This window comes from Sciurus carolinensis, chromosome 17, assembly GCF_902686445.1.
Source record: "Sciurus carolinensis chromosome 17, mSciCar1.2, whole genome shotgun sequence".
NCBI classification, from domain to species: domain Eukaryota; kingdom Metazoa; phylum Chordata; class Mammalia; order Rodentia; family Sciuridae; genus Sciurus; species Sciurus carolinensis.
The window spans coordinates 52,203,002-52,225,898 of NC_062229.1; the positions used below are offsets into that span (position 1 = coordinate 52,203,002).

The 22,897-nt window shown below is 42.2% G+C and overlaps 1 protein-coding gene across 2 annotated transcripts in view; it reads left to right on the forward strand.

Moving 5' to 3' along the window:
- Il17rd (interleukin 17 receptor D) overlaps window positions 1–19,041 on the forward strand; it is a 66,645-nt gene extending 47,604 nt beyond the window's left edge. The window contains exons 4-14 of one of the 2 annotated variants that reach the window (XM_047532317.1): window positions 821–939; window positions 1,473–1,593; window positions 4,007–4,051; window positions 4,152–4,303; window positions 5,019–5,084; window positions 6,404–6,458; window positions 6,949–7,059; window positions 8,186–8,277; window positions 8,731–8,823; window positions 10,978–11,920; window positions 12,955–19,041. In XM_047532317.1, coding sequence (XP_047388273.1) covers window positions 821–939; window positions 1,473–1,593; window positions 4,007–4,051; window positions 4,152–4,303; window positions 5,019–5,084; window positions 6,404–6,458; window positions 6,949–7,059; window positions 8,186–8,277; window positions 8,731–8,823; window positions 10,978–11,920; window positions 12,955–13,067 — 1,910 coding nt within the window. In that variant the 3' untranslated portion in view covers window positions 13,068–19,041. Of the gene's footprint in view, window positions 1–820; window positions 940–1,472; window positions 1,594–4,006; window positions 4,052–4,151; window positions 4,304–5,018; window positions 5,085–6,403; window positions 6,459–6,948; window positions 7,060–8,185; window positions 8,371–8,730; window positions 8,824–10,977; window positions 11,921–12,954 lie in introns of both variants that reach the window. The other variant, XM_047532318.1, reaches the window with a different exon arrangement.
- Window positions 19,042–22,897: the final 3,856 nt, after the last annotated feature.

The window sequence follows — 22,897 nt, forward strand, 5'->3', positions numbered from 1 at the left end:
GAGGCCAGCTTTGGGGATCTCCAGCTGCAGTTGGACCACTCTGGTCTCCATGGGATACAGAGCCCCGGTGCTGGCTCTTGTGGCCATCAGCGCTTAATCCTTTTGAAAGCATCTAGTGGGACGTGCAGTGGGGGAAGCTCAGGTGGCGGGAGGCTGGGCCAGTGCCTTTCAGCAGCACTGTGGGTGTCTCTGGCCTCTGAGGGCTGTATGAAGAGCACACACTGGGCAGCCCTTGGGTGTCTGCCTTACAGGCGTGATTAGAGCAAGAAATGCTTTGTAAATCCATCAGCATTCTCTTAAGCTATTTAATCTCTAGTCTAGGAACCCCTTGGGTGCAGACACACACTTTGTTGGGAATTTTGTATGCTGCTCAGTGAAACATGCCAAAAAATATAGAGCTAAAACTTAAAGTGGAAACATGGTTTAGGGACATTTCCCAGTCAACATTGGGAATTGTCAGCTGAATGCCCCTTATTCACTGGCCTAGAACTTACATAGTCCACTGCAGACTTTTATGATCAATTGTGACTTGGGTCTAAATATTTGAACCCTATTGTTACACAGGCAGTGGATATTTGTGACGGCCAGGTGGATTAGAGATTAATTAAATTATAGTCGTAATTGTGGGACAGAGAAAATCACCTGGTCTGTCCCAGAGGAATGCAGAGTGTGTGCTTTTCCTTTCTGTGGACTCAGATGTCCTAGGCAGAGCAAGTATTTACATCCGGTGTGTAGGTGGAGAGGACCCTAATCTTGGAGGAAGGAAAGTGTTCAGAAATAATTAGGTTTGCTTTTCATAAAAGCATCCTGCTTTGCTTAGGCATTGAATTCCTAAAAGGATTTCGGGTAATACTGGAGGAACTGAAGTCGGAGGGAAGACAGTGCCAACAACTGATTCTAAAGGACCCAAAGCAGCTCAACAGTAGCTTCAAAAGAACTGTAAGTCACACTTGGGGAATGTGCTCCTGAAGACATGCCATTGTTCTGGGATCTGAATGGTCTATTGAAAGTCTGAAACTGGAGAAGCAGAGCAGTGGGGTCCACCCTGCCCCGCCAAAGGTGGGCTAGGATAGGGAGGCAACACCAACCTGCTCCGCACTCACAGGGAAGCTCTCCAGCACCTCTCTGCGGTAAACACACCTCTCAGGTTACATTGCAGCAGCCATCCAAAAGGTGTCTGTGCTCTGCAGGGGTTTGTGGGCTTACTCTTCTCTCTCAGCCACTCTGAGGTTCAGGCTTAGCAAGCCATGACTTCCTTGCCAGAGAACAGACAGACTTGTCCATCTTCATAGTTACGGATCCAAACCCAAACTTGGTCCAGGAAATAGACCTGACTTTCTGCTTCCCTGGGTCATGTCCTCAGCTCTGAATTGTGTCTGAGCAACAGTTGAGGTAGGAGTAAAGGTCTCAGGTGCAGGTGGCAGGGTGGGTAATTTCTTCATGACACCACATGTGTTTTTGTTCCCTTTTAGGGAATGGAATCTCAACCTTTCCTGAATATGAAATTTGAAACGGATTACTTTGTAAAGATTGTCCCTTTCCCTTCCATTAAAAATGAAAGCAATTACCACCCTTTCTTCTTCAGAACTCGAGGTGAGTGTGGTCTTTCCTACCTGTTTCCTGCTTTTAAGGGTTGCTCTATAGAGATGTATTCAAAACTACACCAGATACTGGTAGGAAAGAAGCAGGATGAGGAGAAAAACATCCAGAGGAAAATTCCAGAAATGTACTTTTTTAAAATGAAGGTTTAGCTCAGCTTTGCCAACCTAACCAGAGACATCCACTCCTGGTTTGTTGTAGAACAGACCTGATGGCTGATTTTTTTGAGGTCACTATAGCCACCATTAAGACAGCCACATATCAAAACAATGTGACTTGTGCACTAGGGGTATAGCTCAGTGATAGAGAACTTGCCTAGCATATGCAAGGCCCTGGGTGTGATTCTCAGCACCATACACACACACACACACAAATGATTTTTAAAAACTCAGGAACCAAAAGTATAAGTTGATTTTGGGGTGTAGGGTGGGAGCATGAAGCAATTCCATCTTATACCTGTTATTAAAGGGTGGTCAGGATTAGATGAAGAAAATTAAACATGTTCCTGAGACCACCTCTTTCTAGAAAATTTAACTTACTTAAATCCATCCATGTGCCAGACCCTGTTCTAAATGCTTTCCATATATTAATACACTTTATCTCTGTAACAGTCCTATAAGGGACATCCCCACTGACTAAGTGTGTACATAGGGTTTTTTTAAAAAAAAGGACTTGTTGGAGCTGGGATTTGAACCTCAGAAATGCAGCACTGGAGTCCCTCCCTTCAACCATGAGCCATCTGGATTCCTAGTTGCTCACCTTCCTCTGTACATGTCTCTTTAATCTTCCTAAATCACTGCTTTCAAATGTGATGGTCAGTCCCCCTAAAACCTGCAATGGCCCCTTTTGCTTCCTGATCAGTCTGATCTTGATGCTTGGCAGCTAGTCCAATCCAACTGTGTTAGTCATCTTTCTGTTGCTGTGACCAAAATACCTACCTGACCAAAACAACTTAGAGGAGGAAAAGTTTGTTTCAGACTCATGGTTTTGGAGGTTCAGTCCATGGTCAGCTGATTCCATTGCTTGGGGATGAGGTGAGACAGATCTTCAGAGCAGAAGGGTGCTCAGCTCAGGCAGCCAGGAAGCAGAGAAGAGCAAACGAGGCATCAGGGAAATATAAACTCCAAAGGCATGGTCCCAGTGACCTACTTCCCCTAGCCATCCCCCACTTGCCTATAGTTACCACCTAGTTAATCCATTCAAATTATTAATCCACCCAGTGGATTAATTCATGATTAGGTTATAGATATCATGATCTGATCATTTCACTCCTGAACATTCCTGAATTGACACAGGAACTTTGGGGGGGCATCTTACATCCATACCATCACACCGATGTCCCCTCTTTTGTGGTCTGGTTGTCATTCTCATTTTCGTGAGATTTTTGGTCTCAATTCCAGCCTGCATCCTTTGTAGAATTCCTACTGTAGTTGTTTTCTGTGCTGCAAAGTTATAACAATTAGTCTTGTTTTCTTAATTAGAACGAGATTCCATAGGGCAAAGATCACGCACATGTCACATTTCTCGATGCTTTGTGCATAATAACCAAATTGTGGATTCAAAGAGTGTGTTTATAAGAACCTTCCCCAAATAAAAATGAGCATAATTTAAAATTAATTTTTTTCATTGGAATTAATTTGTCTATCTGGGGGTGAGGTGGAGGTAGGGAATACATTCTTGGGATGTAGACCTTAGTCACCATTTCAGAGCATTGTAGCTTTGAAATTGCCTTTTGGGGTGGGGGTGGGGAGACATTATATGAATGCTTTGAAGACTTTCCCTGGGTTAGCAGCATGGCATGTTGGGCTAGTCCATTGGCCCAAATGTGTGATGTTATCACATTTAGATCCTGTTTCACAACTATTGGTTTCAGTACCTGCTTTTTAGCACTGACACTACTATTTAATAAATGCCTGATGTCATTTTTAGAATCCATCAAAAGGATTTTAAATCAGAATGCTATGAAGGTCAAAGTAACCCCTCAACAGTTACCAGAGCCACTCCAAAGTTCTCTTGTACCACACATTCCATAGTGGGGTGAGGGCCACCATTATTTCTGTTTACAGCCAAAACAGCCTCCATGTGACAGTAGCAAGAATATGGCTCTGCTGCCCTTGGCTGCCAGCCTTCAAACTATGTAATGCTTGAAAAGCTTTTAAAATCTGGGTGACTTTACACTGTTTCCACTTATGTGGAGTAAAGTGAACTACATTAACATTTTTATATCATACTATTTAAATTTTCATAAGATAGAACTGCTGCCCTGTAGTGAAAATCATTGTTGAATTGATGTATTTTATTCCTGTTCCAGCAGCACCAAGCATAGTATATTTATATTTTATTGAATTGCTGGGTAAGGAAAATATCAAACTGTCCTAAAACTAAAGATATGTATCTCTTTTAATAGCCTGTGACCTGTTGTTACAACCGGACAACCTTGCCTGTAAACCCTGTAAGTATAGCAGTTCTTACCTGTCAAGTCTCAAAGTGTTGCCACTGTGAGAGCTTTGGTAGGCCTCTGGATACTCACTCTGGGTGCTTCCTTCTCCCAGTCTGGAAGCCTCGGAACCTGAACATCACCCAGCACGGTTCAGATATGCAGGTGTCCTTCGACCATGCACCACACAACTTTGGCTTCCGTTTTTTCTATCTTCATTACAAGCTCAAACATGAAGGACCCTTCAAGCGAAAGACTTGTAAGCAGGTGAGCTCCTGAGTGTGTGTAAAGGAGCACCTTGTGATTTAAAGTGACTCCTGGGTCTCTGGAATTTGGGTGGCTCAATGTGAGCATTAGGTTATCAAAATCTAAACCAAGATCAGTAACCAAGATCTTCAACTGAGGATAATTAGAGAAGTGGGAAACATTTCACAGAAGCCTACAGGATTGCCAGGTTGTCCACTCAAGGACCAAGAGAGGTTTTTGGTTACGGTGGCCAAACACTGTCACTTCCTACCTGTGATCCTGCTCATGTTGGGTTCTGACTTAGTTCTGCTCTCCTGCTGGTTTTCATCTCTGTCACTGACCTTTGAATTTTTGCCCAAGTTAAAATTGTGGCAAATAAAACACATCCAAACATAAACTCTAGTATCTTTTCTCATCCCTTTTTAAGTAGAGGGTATTAGAATTTTTTTTCTTTTTTTTTTTCTTTTTTTTTTTTTTTTTTTTGCCTTCAGTTGAAATATTCGTACTGAGGGCACCACCAGCTAAGGACAGAATATGACAGGTCTGGGGCTTTCTACCTTTTATCCAGGTGAAGTTCAGATAATGTGAGGTAGATAAATACAGTTGCTTTCTGACCTAATTATACCGTCTGAAAGTATGACTGGAGGCAAGTCTTCTTCATTTCTGGGGGAAAGAAGAGTCTCTGATGACCTTTTACAAGAAGTAAGTTTTGAAAGTGTTGGTTACTTCTTTGTAGGAACAAAATACAGAGACAACCAGCTGCCTCCTTCAAAATGTTTCTCCAGGGGATTATATAATTGAGGTATGTATAACCATAGAAAGCCCTATTATTAATTCTACAGGATGCAGTTCATGTACAGTTCTAACTTTATGGCACTAATATTTCAAGCCATTGAAGGTGAGCACAGTTATATTTTTACATGGTTCTTATGTTTTTTAAAAAAGTTTATATATAATTGATCAGTTCATTAAAAAGTTCAAATAATATTTTTATGTAACCGCATAGTCCACATAACTATGATTTAAAATTTCTATATAATATTCTTTCATGCTACAAAGATAGATTTTTCTTTTTTTTTTGCGGTGCTGGGGATCGAACCCAGGGCCTGGTGCTTGCAAGGCAAGCACTCTACTAACTAAGCTATCTCCCCAGCCCTCAAAGATAGATTTTTTAAAAGTGTAACTTTAAAAATGTTTTGTTTTGGGGTGTAGCTCAGTGGTAGAGCACTTGCCTAGCATGTACCAGGCTCTGTGTTTGAGGCCCAGCACTGCAAAAAAGAAAGAAAAAAGTTTTATTTTATTGTTAAAAAAAAAAAAAACAAAGGTTAGGCATGTTATATCTGCCTGTATTGCTCTAGGATTTCCATTGCTGTTCTCAGTAGACATTACTTCAAAGAACATGTAAATGATATGTTTCTTTTTTTTTTAAGATTCCTTTTCCAGTATCAAATTGGTACTATAAAAATAGAGGTAAAAGTAAATTAACAATTTGTCCATAGCCCTATGATTCAGAGACAACCAGCATGTCTTAACATTCTGGTCGAAATACCTAGTTATTGCATTCCTCAGTAGCAGCGTGTGTTTTGGGCCAGACACACCTTCTTAAAGTATTCATGCAGGCCCAGTAAAATCAGTGGTAGGATGCCAGTTTAACAGAAAATTATTAGATTGTGGGATTCACTCGCTGAATTCTCAAGTGAAGAAGCAGCCTTTTTAATCATGACAGGAAATTGGGTGGTTAGAAGTTTGAGTTGGCAAAGCAGAGATGAACCCAAGCATCCCTCATGCCTAGTCTTAGCTTGTTAAATGATTACAGGCCCCAGTAGCTTTCTCTCTCTCAGCCATTCTTCTCCACTTGTGCCCCCACCCACCATCACCTGCCCACTGATAGAATAATGAATGAATTCACTGTTTCCGACCACCCCCCACCCCCCACCCCACTTACCTGCTAGACACAATTTGTTGAGTGCTATCACTTTTTTAAAAAATAATACAGTGGGGCTGGGGAGATATAGCTCAGTCGGTAGGGTGCTTGCCTTGCAAGCACAAGGCCCTGGGTTTGATCCCCAGCACTGCAAAAAAAAAAAAAAATAATAATAACAGCATCCTCTGTTTTTGCAGCTGGTAGATGACACTAATACAACAAGAAAGGTGATGCATTATGCTTTAAAACCAGGTAAGTATTGTTGTGTTTGAAATTTGGATTCTAGACTACTGTAGACTTAAAGTACTTTCTGTACTTTATGACTTACAAAAACAAAACGAAATTCAGCTCCTCCCTCTTAAATGATGTTCCATCAAATATGAGTTTCCTTCCACCTTCACGTTGATGCCTGGAAGATCAAAGCCAGTCTGATGTCTGTCGCTGAAACTAAATATTCGGTTGTCCTTGGGAAAAAAGTGGTGGGAGGAGAGGTTTCCTCAGGCGAAGTTCCCTCTCAGAGCTATTTACTGTCTCAGCAGACTCAGCTGCTGAATTATTTTCTACAACCCTTTAAAAATGAACCATTGAATCCTTTTATAATCACCACACCAGTGCTGGAGAAAGGTGGTTTTGGGGTCCTAGAACCTGTTGGGCAGCTTCATGTTTATAAAGAAAAAAGTTATTTATCTTTGAACCTGTTATGCTGCTTAAGTTTAAAATCCTTCCCTTTGAAATTTCTCAGTACATTCCCCGTGGGCTGGGCCCATCAGAGCTGTGGCCATCACTGTGCCGCTGGTTGTCATATCGGCATTTGCAACGCTCTTCACTGTGATGTGCCGCAAGAAGCAACAAGGTATCTCTGTGTGCTATGTCTTCCTCCCTCCCTGCTGAAGGGGCAATCCAGGGGTCAGTGCCAAGAGAGAGGGAGAATAGGAACACCTGGTTTCTAAAGGTGGATGTCTGGGAAGCCTCATAGCTCCTCATCAGCCCTGGCTACTTTAGTTCCCAGAATTTAAATATTTGAGTATAATTTCAGGAGCCATTAAAAGGACAGGCACAATTCAGTTCTCAAACTAAATTCTAATGCATGACTATGGATAGAGGGAGGACCTGATCATTTATAAAAATCAGGTGTCAAGTGAAACCCTTCTCAGGAGCTGAAAATAATCCATACCTTGGTTTAGATAGGGATTACACAGATGATACATTAAAATTCATCAAGATGTACACTGAAGAACTGTGCACTTTTAGCTGAGCATGACATATGCCTGTATTCCCAGTTACTGGGGAATTTGAGGCAGAGATGCTTTAACCCTGGAGTTGGAAGCCAGTCTGGGCAGCATAGTGAGACACCCCCCAACCCCTGTCTTCTGCAATCTCCAAAAAAGAAAGAAAGAAAGAAAGAAAATTGTGTACTTTATCTTTGTAAATTATATCTCAGTACTTCAATAAAAATTTTCTTTTTCAGACTGGAGTTGTGGCTCAGTGGTAGAGCACTCGCCTAGCATGTGGGAGGCACTGGGTTCGATTCTCAGCACTGCCTATAAATAAATAAAATAAAGGTCCATTGACAACTATAAAAAAAAAAAGAAAAGAAAACTTTCTTTTCCTTTTCTTTCTTTCCTTTTTGTTTTTTTAAGGTCAGCTCTGCCAATGCTTAATTTGTCTAGCAGGTACTTCACTTGGTTTTAAGAGCCAGTTCTGGATACTTCACTGACCAGAATGGCCCCTGTAGTATTTCCTGGCTTGTCCAAAGTCAATTTCAGACTAGGAACAGTTTTTGATCTTTTGATGCTCCATTGCAGAAATCAACTGTCCCATTCAGTGATGATCCAAGGGGCTATTGGAGTTTTGGGACTGGGACTCTGTAGGTGGACATGTCAACTGTTCTTTCTTGAAGATATCGTTGAGTTCCAAGTCATATGGAAAAGATGAGGCTTTATTTATAGGTATCAACCCTGTCTTCTTTCCCAATTTAGAAAATATATATTCACATTTAGATGAAGAGAGCTCTGAGTCCTCCACATATACTGCAGCACTGCCCAGGGAGAGGTTCAGGCCGCGGCCGAAGGTCTTCCTGTGCTATTCCAGTAAAGATGGCCAGAATCACATGAACGTCGTCCAGTGTTTTGCCTACTTTCTCCAGGACTTTTGTGGTTGTGAGGTGCGGAATCCAAAGTCTCTTCTCTTATTCTGAGCAGAACACATGGTTTGTACTCCCTCTCTGCTGCCTCTCTTCCAGGTCTGCCCTTGATTAGTGCCATAGTTTCCAAATTGGAGACAGTCTTCAGTCACTGGGTCTTTTAGTCTGTCCTACCCTTCACTAATGCTTCTTAATACTTCATTCCTACTGTGACACTCTCCTGCTTAAAAGCTTTGAGTGGCACCCACCTGGAAGGAAGTTTTATGAGCATTAAAAAAATCAGTGGCTTGCCATGGGGATATGCAACCTGAGTGGGACCTGGGGTCACTCAAGCCATCCTGGTGACCATGTGCAGGGCTCGAGGGAGTTTGCTCGAGGAAGGTCTTCCTGTGCTATTCCCGTAAAGATGGCCAGAATCACATGAACGTCGTCCAGTGTTTTGCCTACTTTCTCCAGGACTTCTGTGGTTGTGAGGTGCGGAATCTAAAGTCCTTGAGAAGAGGAATGGAAAATGGGACCAACAGAGGAAGGGATCCTGTGGGATTTAGGGATGAATGTTTAACAAAGTGCTCTTCAGTTTTGAGTTTTGAACATTGGCTGGTAAAGAGTCATGGAAAGGGAGAAACTGGTGATGCAGGAGAAGGCAGTAGCTGCAGATAATGAGGCAGCAGGAAGGGAGGAATCCGTAAATTAATAATGTGTCAAATGCTTGAATGTCTGCTAATGTTTTTAGCAGTTCTTGAGTTAACTATGAATATTTAGCTTTTCTATAATGTCTATAATGTTTTCTATAATGTTAATATAGTGTTGATTTTTAGAATGAATCTGAAGTGAAAGCCACACCCTGTTTCTTAAAAATGCAATAATTGTACAGTAATTGTGTAGCTGGAAGTAATTTTGTACTCTGAAAATGCCCATCAGCCTGATCCTCAGATTCTCTCCATGTGGTAAGGCTGCCCTCTGCTGTCAATTAAATGTATCTGAAGGCTGGTCCAGTCTCCTGTATGAAAGCCAGGAACTTGGCCATCAGCACCTGCTGGAAAATAACTGCAAAATCTATCCAGTGGCACAAACTGTCTTCAGATACCACAAACATATCTGATGTATTTCCACCCAGTCTTTTTCTGCACAGATGAACTCACATATACAATTGCACTTTGGGCAGATTGGAACAATTTACTTCTGTCTCTTCATAATTTTTAGATTAGCAGTTCTATGTAAACTGAAATTTTAAATAGTCACACGATCCATAATATTGGTATATTACTCCTATAATCCCAATAATTTGGGGGCTGAGTCAGGAGAATGGTAAGTTTAAGGCCAGCCTCAGCAACTTAACAAGACCTTGACTTAAAATAGAAAGGACTGAGGAGTAGCTCAGTGGGGAAGTGCTGTGGGTTCAGTTCCCAAAGTATGTATGTGTGTGTGTGTGTTTACCATAAATGAGTTCATACATAAACATCTTAGTAGTTCGATTCTGCCCCATTTCTGATGATTTCTCAAGAATAAATGCCTGGAAATGGAATTGCCAAGTCAAAGATATGAACATTAAAAAAAAAAAAAGTTGGTATATTTTCCCAGTTAACTTTAGCATGTAATATGTCAGCAAGAATTAAGAAACATATAAGACAATTAAGGATTATTTTCAGTAGGCAGATGGATCTTGGGGCTTTCTTTCCTTTGGTAACATTTTACAGCAGAAGAGAGCAAGGTTATTTCTGAGTTCCCATCCTCTCTAAGACATTGTGACTGCTATGTTTGGTCATAGTCACTGAGGATTAGTTTTTAAACTTAGAAGGAATAATGCATGCCAACACATTTGTTAAGAGATGTTTTCAATAGAATGGGATGAAAGTGGTCTGAGGTGAAACCCTCTGAGGAGCCACATATACCTGATTTTCATTCCCTTGTCAGGGATACACCAACAACAACTACCCCTACCAAAGGTCATACCCCAGAGACCTTGTTGATCACAAGCCTTGTAGAGATGTAACCTTAGACTTCTGTGAAGCTGTGGAGGAGAGTATTTGTTATTCTGGTGTGAGTTAACCAGAATGGTCCATCATGTTGTAGCAGTTCACCAACCTCTTCTCCATCATTAACCAAACAACATGGCTGACTGCAGGTCAGTAAGAGTTACCAGAGAGGTTTTCTTGGTCAAGCATGCTCTCTGGATGCCTGACTTTGGCATCTAGCCTGAGCTCCATTTCCCAGCATACTTTGGGGTCATTTTTCCTCCTCTTGGAGTCTTCTATCCTCTTTTCCAGGACCTGCTCCTTGGCAACCTCACTCAGATAAGCCAGTACCAGTTCCTTCATACTCTTGCTCTGTACCACTCTGTGGGTTCTGCCATACCTAAGACAAGCTGGTAAAAGTTCAGTACTTTTCTTCTCACTTGTAGGGCACCAGTGGTAATGACCCTACATGAGGCTAAAATGAGTTGATGGATGGCAGGCCCTTTCAGAGGGTCTTGTGTGTGAGTCTCACCATAGATCCTCAGCTGTTCCTCTGCATCAGAGCTTGCCCATAGCTGTGCTCATAGATGATGTGACCTCCTCTAACATTCACCATCTTGTTACTCTTGTCTCCTGCTGTATAGATGAAGGAGCTGCCTTGTTCTCTTTTCAGGTGGCACTGGACCTGTGGGAAGATTTCAGTCTCTGTAGAGAAGGGCAGAGAGAATGGGTCATACAGAAGATCCACGAGTCCCAGTTCATCATCGTGGTGTGTTCCAAAGGCATGAAGTACTTCGTGGACAAGAAGAACTACAAACACAAAGGAGGTGGCCGAGGCTCAGGGAAAGGGGAGCTCTTCCTGGTGGCGGTGTCGGCTATTGCTGAAAAGCTCCGCCAGGCCAAGCAGAGTTCATCCGCGGCGCTCAGCAAGTTCATCGCCGTCTACTTTGATTATTCCTGTGAAGGCGATGTCCCCTGCATCCTGGACCTGAGTACCAAATACAAACTTATGGACAACCTTCCCCAGCTCTGCTCCCACCTGCACTCAGGAGACCGTAGCCTCCAGGAGCCAGGGCAGCACTTGGGACACGGCAGCAGAAGGAACTACTTTCGCAGCAAGTCAGGACGTTCCCTGTATGTCGCCATTTGCAACATGCACCAGTTTATCGATGAAGAGCCCGACTGGTTCGAGAAGCAGTTCTTACCCTTGCATCCTCCCCTCCTGCGCTACCGGGAGCCCGTCCTAGAGAAGTTTGACTCGGGCTTGGTTTTAAATGAGGTCATCTGCAAACCAGGACCAGAGAGTGATTTCTGTCTAAAGGCCGATGCTGCCGTTCTTGGGGCCGCTGGGCCTGCTGACTCGCACCCGGAGTGTCAGCACGTGTGCCTGGACCAAGACCCCGAGGCCCTGTCTGCCCGTGAGGGTGGCTCCACACTGCAGCCCTTGCTGCATGATGTGAAAGCGGGCAGCCCCTCGGACATGCCGCGGGACTCCGGCATCTACGACTCGTCGGTGCCCTCGTCTGAGCTGTCTCTGCCTCTGATGGAAGGACTCTCAACCGACCAGACAGAAACGTCTTCCCTGACGGAGAGCGTGTCTTCCTCCTCTGGCCTGGGTAAGGTGCCACTGAGTCAGGTTCATGGTACACACTTTTGCCACATTTCTAAAGTCTGTCAAGTGTTTTTCTAATAAGTGCTGACTTACTGGGCAGTTAAACCTGATGGAAATGATATAGCTCCTTTGGTAGACTGGATTTATCCTAAGTAATGGGAATATTGGAGCTGCAGAAATACTGTTGCTAAATTATGGTGAGCTGCCCAGAACCCAAAGAGTTGTGATATAATATATGGTTATGTGCATTATATTGCCTTCTTGAAATCCAGAAACATCAGAATACCAAAATACATTGCCTCACAGGGTGTTGGATAAGGTCTATGAAATTGTGTCTGTGTTGCAACCTGTAGTATTTATTGCCCCCTACCTTTCCATTGTCTTTTTTTTTAATTTTAATTTTTTGGTACTGGAAGTTGAACCCAGGGCACTTTACCACTGAGCTACATCCCTAGTCCTTTTTACTTTTTATTTCGAGACTGGTCTTGCTAAGTTGCTGAGGATCTTGCCAAATTGCTGAAGTTGTCCTCAAACTTGTTATCCCTCTTGCCTCAGCCTTCTAAGTACTGGCATTATAGGAATGTGCCACCACTTCGGGACTTTCCATTGCCTTTAAGGTCACATCTGTTGAACCAGAGATTCATAGGAGCAATATGCTTTTCACCCTAGTTCAGTACAGGCCCTCGGTAGGAGGACTTTGTAGGAGTGCCCACTTCCCCAGGGAACCCCAGGATGCTATCTCAGGCTGCTCCTTACCATGCCTTTTAACTAGTTTTAATCATGCATGTAAACCCTTGACCCTCAAGGAACATGTCTTTCTTCCTCAGGTAAGGGAACTAGAATCTGTTAAGAGGATAATAGTGCTACATCTTTTTTTTTTTTTTTTTTTAATAGTGCTACATCTTGAACTAATTCTGATGCCTGCATCATTTGTGCAAAGCCTTTAGTCCAGATGCAGATCCAACCATATTCTGCTGTGGGTACCAGGCTCAATGAAATGCAATGACTGTGTGATTCTATCCTCTCTTCTCTCCTTAGGTGAGGAGGATCCTCCTACCCTTCCTTCTAAGCTCCTCGCTTCTGGAGTGTGCAAAGCAGAACTTGGTTGCCGCAGCTACACTGATGAACTCCACGCGGTTGCCCCTTTGTAACAAAACAGAAGAGTCTAAGCATTGCCACTTTAGCTGCCGCCTCTCTCTAGTACCATAGCTCATCTCTGGTTACCTGCCTTCTTGGAGCTGGGGGCTCATAAAAGGAAATTTGGAATGAAATTCTGGCCAGTACTTGCTCTGTACTTCCCAACCCTCTACCAGGTATCTTGGCAAAGTTGCCAATTTTCCAAGACCATATGGAGTTCTGAAAGGCATGTCCATGGGGTCTGACAACACCTTGCTATATTAGGTCAGTTCCTGGATCAAAGCCTATTCTGAGAGGTAGAAAGGAAACAGGTAAAAAGAAATAGGATAATGCTCACACTGACCATTCAGACTTCTTTGAGCTCCACAAACTTTGCTCTTCATTGTTAGTTACTTTGATTTGAAATGATCTGTGGAAAAAGCACTTGTAATGTCATTATTGCCACAGAAATCAAGTGCCAGTCTCTCTGGAATCTGTCATATTGCAAAAGACAATTTTTTGCATTTTTGATGTGGAACTTATGATGTTAGGGGTGTTAAGTAAGTTTTGAGTAAAATGTCAAAGAAGTGACTGAATGTCTAGTCACCTTTTAAAAAGTGAGTCTTTTATATATTACTGGGTGACATGGCTGGGTGAGGAGGAGGCAGTAGAGCAGGCTGTCTTGATCATTCCATCTCAGAGTCTTCTCTTGGTCTGAGTAGGCCTCATGCGGAGGCCAGAGTTGCCTATCAAGTTTCCCTGGGTTACACTTACTAAGCTGTAGCTCAGATGATGGTGTCTGGACATTTATTTTAAGAGACTGTTACCCAGCTGGACCATATTATTGAAAGTTGTAGTTCGAACTGTGCTTCATTTTGGCCTTTTGGTCTAAACTTGTGTCCAGAATACTAGAGATCAGAATTCGCAAAAATGCAACAGTGTATGGAGGTGGTGGCCAGCTAATCTCCTGAACTTGTTTTGATTGATGACAAGAATCTTTTTAAGAAGGTAGAAAGGAAGGGACTATCACAGAAGTTAATGTTATATTTTTATGAATGTCTCCTCTGTCTTCAAAGGGAAAATGTTTGTTCATATCCTGTTTGTTCATTAGCATGTGTGTGATGATGTGTTAGTCTCCTGTCTGGAAACCCTTGCCCTTCCCATGCCCTGGCGCAGGTGTGAGCATCTCTATACCTCTTTTTCATAGAAGCCATTGATTTTGGCAGCCCGTTGTTTCAGCATTCAGTTTGGGGACCATGGCTTGCCTTCATTATACAGGACCAACAGTGGGAGGTGGGGTGGAGCAGAACTTTACCTTTCAAGCATGTGCTTGTCAGGTGGGGAAGGGAAGGCTTTTACTCCTGCTGGCAAGAAGAGGCTTATGTGTATTTTGGATGCAAATGTGCTATTCCTTGCTCGGTAAAAGGCAGCTGGCAGCTTCTTGGGATAACGTGCTCATCTGTTCTCTGGCATCAAGTTTCCTGCAGCTGCTCTGAGGGAGAGACAGTAAGCTGCAAGACTGTCTCTCCATAAAACAGGCTTCTTGGTACAGGAGAGATGTTCCACGTGGAATCCAGGACAAGCACAGAGCTTCTGCCCATATAAAATTGCCTTGCTGTTTTCATCACCCACATACATTCTATGAAGGAGATACGTGGGTCCAAACTTGCTAAGAAATGAAAATTCACTTGGAACATTACTAGAGAGATTTCTGATTGAGATTAAGAGCCGTTTCATGCTCTCCAAGGAACCTGGGAGCTGCTTTTAGGACAGACATTCAGCTTCACATATGAAATAGGCATCTCTGAGAAAGTGGCCCCAGGGACAGTTTGGAGCTTTGGGAGGAACATTAATTGAGGTCCAAAGGTGTGGACAGAGAGTTCAGTACATGAACTCACTTGTTACAAAAATGGAAAGGACAAAAAGGATGCTAGTCCAAAAATCAGGTCATGTTTTAATTTGGATTTAGGGTTTGAATATTTTCCTGAACTACCATTCACAGACTCAGACTCTAAAATGCCATGTAATAAAACTACAGTATGATTGCCTGATTCAGAATAAGTTGAGAAGTCTGTCTTTCTAGCTTTGTTTCATTAGTTTCACTCTTTTTTTCTCCACCGCATCTCCCCCCACATCATGCTAGGAATGGGAATAGTTGTGTTGTAGACAGATTAAGGCAAAACATCTGTTCTAAGCAGAGTTGCATTTTTTGACTCACAAATTGACAGTGGAAATGATAAGATGAAATTTTTTAAAAAAAATTCTTCCAATTTACTAGCTTTAGATATTGGGGAAACAAGAATTCGATTATAGTGATGCTCTCAGTGAAAGACCTTGATCTGAGAGTAAGTGGCTTCTGTGGGTAAGTCGGTGCCCTCTGCAAAGGGGACCAGTGTTCAGCCAGGGCTCTAGGAAACCAAGAAGGCCCAAGGTAGGAAGCTAGTCATTCTCCTTAATTCACCAATATCCCACAGAAAGGATTTAGCATCTGATGCAGTAAACTTTGCTGAGAGAGTGATTAGGGATGTTAAAACCCAAGTAATTATGTGTTCTTCTCTGAGAATTTAGCTACAAGTAACAGGGACCACATTAATGGACCCAGCCTAGCCACAATGGGTGCAGAAACTCCTCCAGATGAACTAGACTTGGACCTTTGAAGTACATGGAAGTTTAGAAAGAATCAAAAGTCATTCCAGTCCAATCCTGGGTATTGAGTTAGGGACTCAGCCAGGTAACAGTATTTTGAGGTAAAATGAGATTGGGCCATAAAGTCATGAGATGGAGATTTCGGTTGATATGTTATTAACTGAAAACAGTCCCAGATCAGAAGTTAAAAAAAAAATTGTCCTTAGTAATGATGACATCATTAGAATCAATGTGTAGTTAGTTACAGATATTTAAGTTTCTATGTGTATGTTTGTCAAAGTTCTCTCTTGCTACTCTACAGCCACAAGATATTTTGGTTTTGTTTTTCACCAATCCTCAGTCTCAGGTCACCTGACTTATGAGCAAACAGGAAGACTAGCTCTCCAAAACTGCAGGGTAACAGGATTTTGAGAGCTTTTTCTCAGGTGAGCATTTTTTTTCCTTTATAAGAAACTAAAGCAATGGGGAAGCTATTTTATCCCTGAAGAAGAAATGACACACTCTCTTCCCAAAAGAAAGAACACCCTGTAGTCCCTACCCACCTCAACACTAATTTGGCTCTCTTAAGAAGAGACATCACTCTCTCTATTGGAGAGAGGTGGACAATGCCAATGTGAAGGTTACTGGTCTTTTTCTGTTTCTGTTGAAGATCCTCAGCAGATCCTATGCCTTCAGGGACACCAGTGTAGTCAGGTTTAAGGAAAACAAGTGTGTAATAACAAATGGCAACAGTACCCCTTCTCTTTAACAATAGGGCATGGTAGAACTGTGGCAACCCATGGGGAGCAGCTACTGCAGTTGATTGTGAACATGCAGTGTTTCCTGATCTTCCCATTCCTCAAGAGACTCTGAAAATTTTTTTATTTTTTTTTTAAAAATATTGGCAGCTAAAATTTTAAAATATTTAAAGTAAATTCAGGACCAACAGAACACATAAATGGACCTAATTTGACCCACTGGCTGCCAGTTAGTGACGTCTGCTTTATAAGATTTGAAATGAAAGTCACCCATGGTAATTACAAATAACCGTGCAGAGAATGCCAAGGCTAAATCCAGCCAGTAGCTGGATTATTTCTTTCCCCTAACTCTCCTTCAAAAAAAATTTGGGGGGGGGGGTGCTGGGGATCGAACCCAGGGCCTTGTGCATACAAGGCAAGCACTCTACCGACTGAGCTATCTCCCCAGCTCCTCCTTCAAAAATTTTGATGGGATTCTGAATGTATTTGTAATGTTTCAATTGCTTCTTTTCATTTCTTGACATCTTAAAGGTAAGTCAGGTGCTAATTTCAAGTTCAGATTTATAGTCTTCCAATTTGAGAAATAGAATGTTTGGAACAATTTCACTTAACCTCCACAACCTCTAGGACTCAGGTGTAATCCTTTTTTAGGTGGTATGCAATTCTAACTCAAACCAAGACCTACTTAGAAAAACAGGCTTATGTGGATAATAAGGCAAAGAATCTCTAGTGTCTGCTAGAGCCAGGTATTTGCATTATCTTCTGTCCTAAATGATCTGTGAATTGACTCTCTTGGCTGTGTGAAACAGTGGACAGAGAAAAGCTTTTCATGATGTTGAGATATGAGGAGTCCCCATGGGTGTTGGGTCGCCCTTGTTATTATCCCTTTCCTTCTCAGGTGCAGGGTGAAAGTAAACAAAAGGAAGCCAATAGCTTTGATTCCCATTTCAGATCTGGGGGACTGGGAGAAAATTTAGATTATCTCACATGTTCCCTCCCTGGTGTCAAGACAGAGGCTGCACTGAATTATTCCAGACATATGGCTGCAGATGAGATTCTGGGTTTTTAGTGAAGGAGATTCTGTAACCTACCCTGTTGATCAGATAGTTTTTTGTATATTCTTCCTTATAGAAATTCAAACCAGCTTTCTTTTGTTGAGGGTGTAGTGGAGAAAGAACAGCTGGTCATCTTCTCTGTATCTGAAAACCACAGTGAAGTCATCCCCCTGATGTTTTTATTTCAGTGGTAAATAATCCCACCCAGTTAAACCATTCTTCACAGCTCTTGTTTTCCAGAGGCTTAATAATTTTCACTGCTCTTCTGTTTCTCGGTTTCACACTTGTTTTAGTTGCCCAAACAGAACATTGGTGCCTTATTCATATTGGTGCCTTGTGATGGCCAAGCTCAGGGTAGGATTACAGGGAAAATCATATGTGCCCAGTGCCTCTTAGCATGTAAAATATAACGGTACTTTAAAAAAATGCTGTGTTGCTTGTATTAATTCCAAGAATTAGTAGGCTATCACTCCTGCCTCCCTTCACTCTTGGTGATGGTCCTATTTTCTGGTTTATTTTCCTTCCTAAGGGCAAACATGTGGTGCTTACTTCTGATGTGTTGATTGTCATTCCTGAACTTCAGGATACTCTTTGAGACCAGCTCTTACCTTTTGAGTGGCAGCTACCCTACCCTCCCAATTTTGGATTCTATTTTTGCAAATCTCTAGACTTTACCTTTACTTGGTGACTTGTAATATCACTACATGGTACAGACTTCAGTTTAACCACTGGTCGGTGACCAGCAGTTTCTAAGTGCTACCTTCCCATTGCAGTCTGGGGATTAATTTGCAAACACCTTTGAATCTCCCAGTGAGGACCTTTGAGGAATTTTGACCAATTGTCTTCTCTCCTCCTCTTTGGTTCTTCCCCAAAATTCATCAGGAACCACAGACATCTCAAGGACTTTTTCTGCATTCCAAGGGGCTAGAGCCATGGCACTCAATTGACCAGCCACTGTGTTTTGCACAATCAGAAGTCTGACAAAAGCAAACTATTCCTGTTGTATATCTGACATTTATAGCATATAATATTCCAGTCAAGAAGATTCAAAGGAGCAATTTTCTATTTGTATATGATGTAGACATAAGTGAATGCTCCAACTTTTAGACAAAAAAATTGCCATTGGATGACACTAACATGATCGTCTGTTATTTAAAAAGTTTATTTCTCTCACCATACTTTTTTGGTGAGTCTGGACAACAGCAAAAGCTTTTGTAAGGAACTGTGTTCATTTAGAGAGTAAGTAAGTAACTTTGATTTTCACTTATTAGTTAATTTTTTTTTTTTTTAATTTTTACTGCAAAAACTCCCTGTTCCTATGTTCTAGAGGGAAAGCCTGTGGAATACAGTGGTAATTAATGTCATTGTTTTTATTTCATCTTTAAGTTTGTCCTTGGTGGAATAATGAGCACTGAGAGACTGTAGCAGTGTGCTGTATTTTTACATTGAAAATGTTAGTGACATGTTTGATTTGTGTATAACTTTGTAAATAAGTGATAGACCACAGCTGACATTTGCAAAATGTTTTTGTACCTTAGAATTTCTGCATCAAATAAAATGTTTTGTTTTAAGATTGTAGTGGTTTGTTATTTAGAATACCTGTCCTGTTTCCTAGCTAGCTGAGGTTCCTGGCAGTTTTTGGAGGGTTCTGCCTCAGGATGAGGAGATGAGGTGGCTAATATTTCTTGCCCTTTAGAGAAGAGGAACCCTCCACCCTGGACCACTTACATCCTCCAGCAGGCAGTGGCCTTTCACCTGTGTGGTGTCAGGAGAACTTCCTGCTACAACATCGTTCCCTACAGAAGAAATTTGACTCTCAGAACAAATGAATTTCATTTTCAGAAGTTTGAATAAAAAGACACTGGAATTTGGGAGCCATACACAAATTGGAAAAACAGATGCCTGCTAGTTCTTCCAGAAGACATTCTCTCATCTTCTGTGTGCTCTCCATGCTTTGTAAGATAACTCCTTGGTGCCCATCAACTTCAGGATCAGGTCCCAGCACTGCTGCTGTTGCTGTGACCCCATGCATATAAGATTATGTGAGAGTCTGCTTCTGAATTCCCTACCTGTAAAACAGGCCAAACTCCCTACTTTAGAGGGTGGTAAATTAACTGGTGATATGCTGTGGCACATGTCAGAAAATGACAGGGTCCTGAAATGGGTGTTAAAGCACAGACACAGAATACAAGTCTTGGGGCCATTTCCTGAAAAAGTTATGTTCTAAATTTTGGGTCCTGGGAGCATACTAGATTTTACTAAATGGATTTTTCCATTCACCCATTCCTTATCATATTCTCAGATTCCTTCTCAGATTATTGGGTGCCGAGGTTCTGCAAGCTGTCTTTTTTTGGGAACTCAAGGAAAACAGAAGGAGAGGATAAACACCAGCTTTAAGCAAAGCACGGTGGGTCACCCAGAGGAAGAAATTCCAAGTTCTTGTCCCTCACCTTGGCATATGCTTTTTTCCTATTCATAGTGACCTTGGATGCTGCTGCTTATTTTGGCCCTTGATTTCTTGTTTCCTGTGCTCTTTGTCATTTCTCCTTCTCTTAGGAAGTCTGCGTTTGAGTGCCAAGTACTTGACATGTATGATCATGATCTCATTTATCTTCACAGCTACTTTCAAGGTGGGTCATCTTCCGTGTCCATTTTATAAACAGGGAAACTGAGGCTTGGAGAGGCTCTCACTGACTCATGATTTCACACTGGCTAGTGGCAGAGTCCACCCAGAGTGTTCCACATGGCCCCGTGGGAAGGGTCTAGCCATTCAGGTAGCGGTGGACTTCAGAATGTCTCTGTGGTCAAGGGCAGCAGAGCACTTCCCCATGAGGTGGGCAGCAGAGAGGAAATGCTAATGGACCCCCTTGGGTATTAGCACAGCTAGTTCTTAGGCCAAATACTCATGCCTTTTCTTACCTTCACTTGATACAGAAAGAACTGTCAGCAGGTCCAGAAATTGGATAGCTTTGCCAAGGGCACAAATAAGGAATTGACAGTCCTGGGGTCAAAACATCTGAGGGAAGCATTGTTTATCCTTATCAATAGTCAGTCCCTCAATAGTTTAAAAGAAAGAAAAAGCCTTGAGTAGCAATGATAGTTTCTTTCTCAACCCAAATGTTGAGAGTAAATATGATTCAGAATTTAAGCAAGTAGAGTAGATCTCAACTTGAAGAATCTCAGGCCAATGCTGCAACAAGTGATTTCCTCTTCTTTCATTAAAATAAGTTACAGCTTGTACTTTACCTATTAATGGGGAAACTTCCATTTGGATAACATGAGAAATCCTAATTTTTACCACAGTGTTAGAAAGTGGAGTTTGTTGTTATAGTTCCCTAGGGTTCTTATAGTCCCTAATGCCTGTGGGGGCTTGCCACTGGTTTTTCTTTGTATAGAAATGCCAACTTTGTTTTTTTTGTGCTGCTGGACATCAAACTCAGGGCCTTGCCAAGTATGTGCTCTATCACTGAGCTACATCCCCTTCCTAAAGAAATGCCAACTTTGGAGGAAACAAAGTCCACCTTTCTCTTGCAGGCTTAAATTTTTTTAAAAAGCCATTTTTTTAAAGCTGAGTAAGAAATTATAGGTGACAAACTAAGCAGGTAGGGGAGGGAAGGAAATTACATTTTTGGTGTCCTTGGCATATTGTGTCCTCAATAACATGTCTGTGTTCCATCCTTCCCCTGGCTTATCCTGTCCTCACTACCCACAGGAACAGAATCAGAAGCAGCTCAAGAAAAAGAAGAAGTAGAGGGTGCAGTAAAGGAGGGTGATGGACACAAACACTGCTTAAGGCCTTTTATAGTAAGACGATATTTAAATGGGCTCTTTGGGATTAAGGGAACGTTTATTGCAAGAGTTGTGAGCTTGGCCCCCTGACCTTTTTCTGGTGAGGATGTTATACCACTTTTCACGTTTAGAGATAATATGACTTCTTACAGCCTTTATGTCACATGTGTGCCAGGGACACAGGACACAGTAATGGACAAGGCACACACAAGATCTCTGCTTTCTGACTCTAGCCCTTTCTATGTATGGAACTATGAGCAAATTGCTTAAATGCTCTATAAGATGGAGAATAACCCACCACATGGACTTACTATGAGGATTAAATGAAATGGGGTACATAGAACACCAAGGCCACACTCAGCAAGTGCTAGGCAACTGTCCTGTTAAGTAGTAGCTGCTAACTGTTCTGTGAAGAGGAGACCTTGCGGGGGCACTACATGGAGATGGGCTTCATGCCCACAAGGAGCTTGAACCTGGGAACATTTTCCAGGGGCAAAGTTAAATCATCTCTATCCACCACTGACTATTTTGTGGTGGTCTAGAGAGAAGGTGGGTGGTGGGGTTTGAAGTGGGAGAAAAATTAAATTTAGAATGTACTCTGGGGTTCTCTTTTTTGGGGTGGGGTATTGGGGATTGAACTCAGGGGTATTTAACCGCCAAGCCAGCCCTATTATGTATTTTATTTAGAGACAGGGTCTCCGTTAGTTGCTTAGTGCCTCGCTGTTGCTGAAGCTGGCTTTGAACTCCAGATCCTCCTGCCTCAGCTTCCCAAGCCACTGGAGTTACAGGCACGTGCCACCACACCCAGCTGGGGTTCTTAATAGTTGACGACATAGCCTGTGACAGTTGACCATGTTCCTAGAGATCTGCTCTGATTCCATTCACCAGCTCCTTTTCTCCTCATCACCTTTGAGCCTTAATGGGGATGCATTTTTCTATTTTTCTGGACTTGTTGCAAGGTCCCAGGTCCAGACAGATAACCACACCCAGCTCTGCATATGAACAAAGGCAGGATTTCTCAAACCAACTATCAGTGCAAGGGAATTTTCTGGTGTTTTTTTTTTTTTTTTTTTTTTTTGGATAGTGGAGAAGAGAGGATAATAGTCTCCCAGGATGAAATAGCTCCACCTGGTCTTTTCTATTCTTGCTTTTCAGAAACTCCAGGGAGTGGGCAAGAGTTAGCTTCAAGACAAACCAAGGCCAGGCCTGAGGAAACTTGTAAGAACAGAAAGCAGGAGCATGTCTGGTCACCAAACGCAAATGCAGGCAGATCCTGCCTTTGATTTTATGCTACTGAAGTTTGGTGTTTTTAAAGGTCTTGCACACAAATGCACAACTGTGTATTATTGATAAGATGATTATTATTAGCATTATTAATATTGTGATTAAAATGTGGACCTTGGTCTTTGGCATCCTAAACTCAGATCTTAGTCTTCTATTCTCTGTGGACCCTGGGCAAGGGTCTTACCCTGTTTAGGACTTTAGAGTTTCCCCATCTGGAAAGCCTAACAGAGCTCTTGTGAGGCTGGAATGTGAGGTCAGGTGGCACAGAATCTGGCACACAGTCCCACATCTGTGGATGTGGGCACCAAGCAGCAGGTCAAAGGATGTATAGTTAGTGGGATTTTCCCATGAATG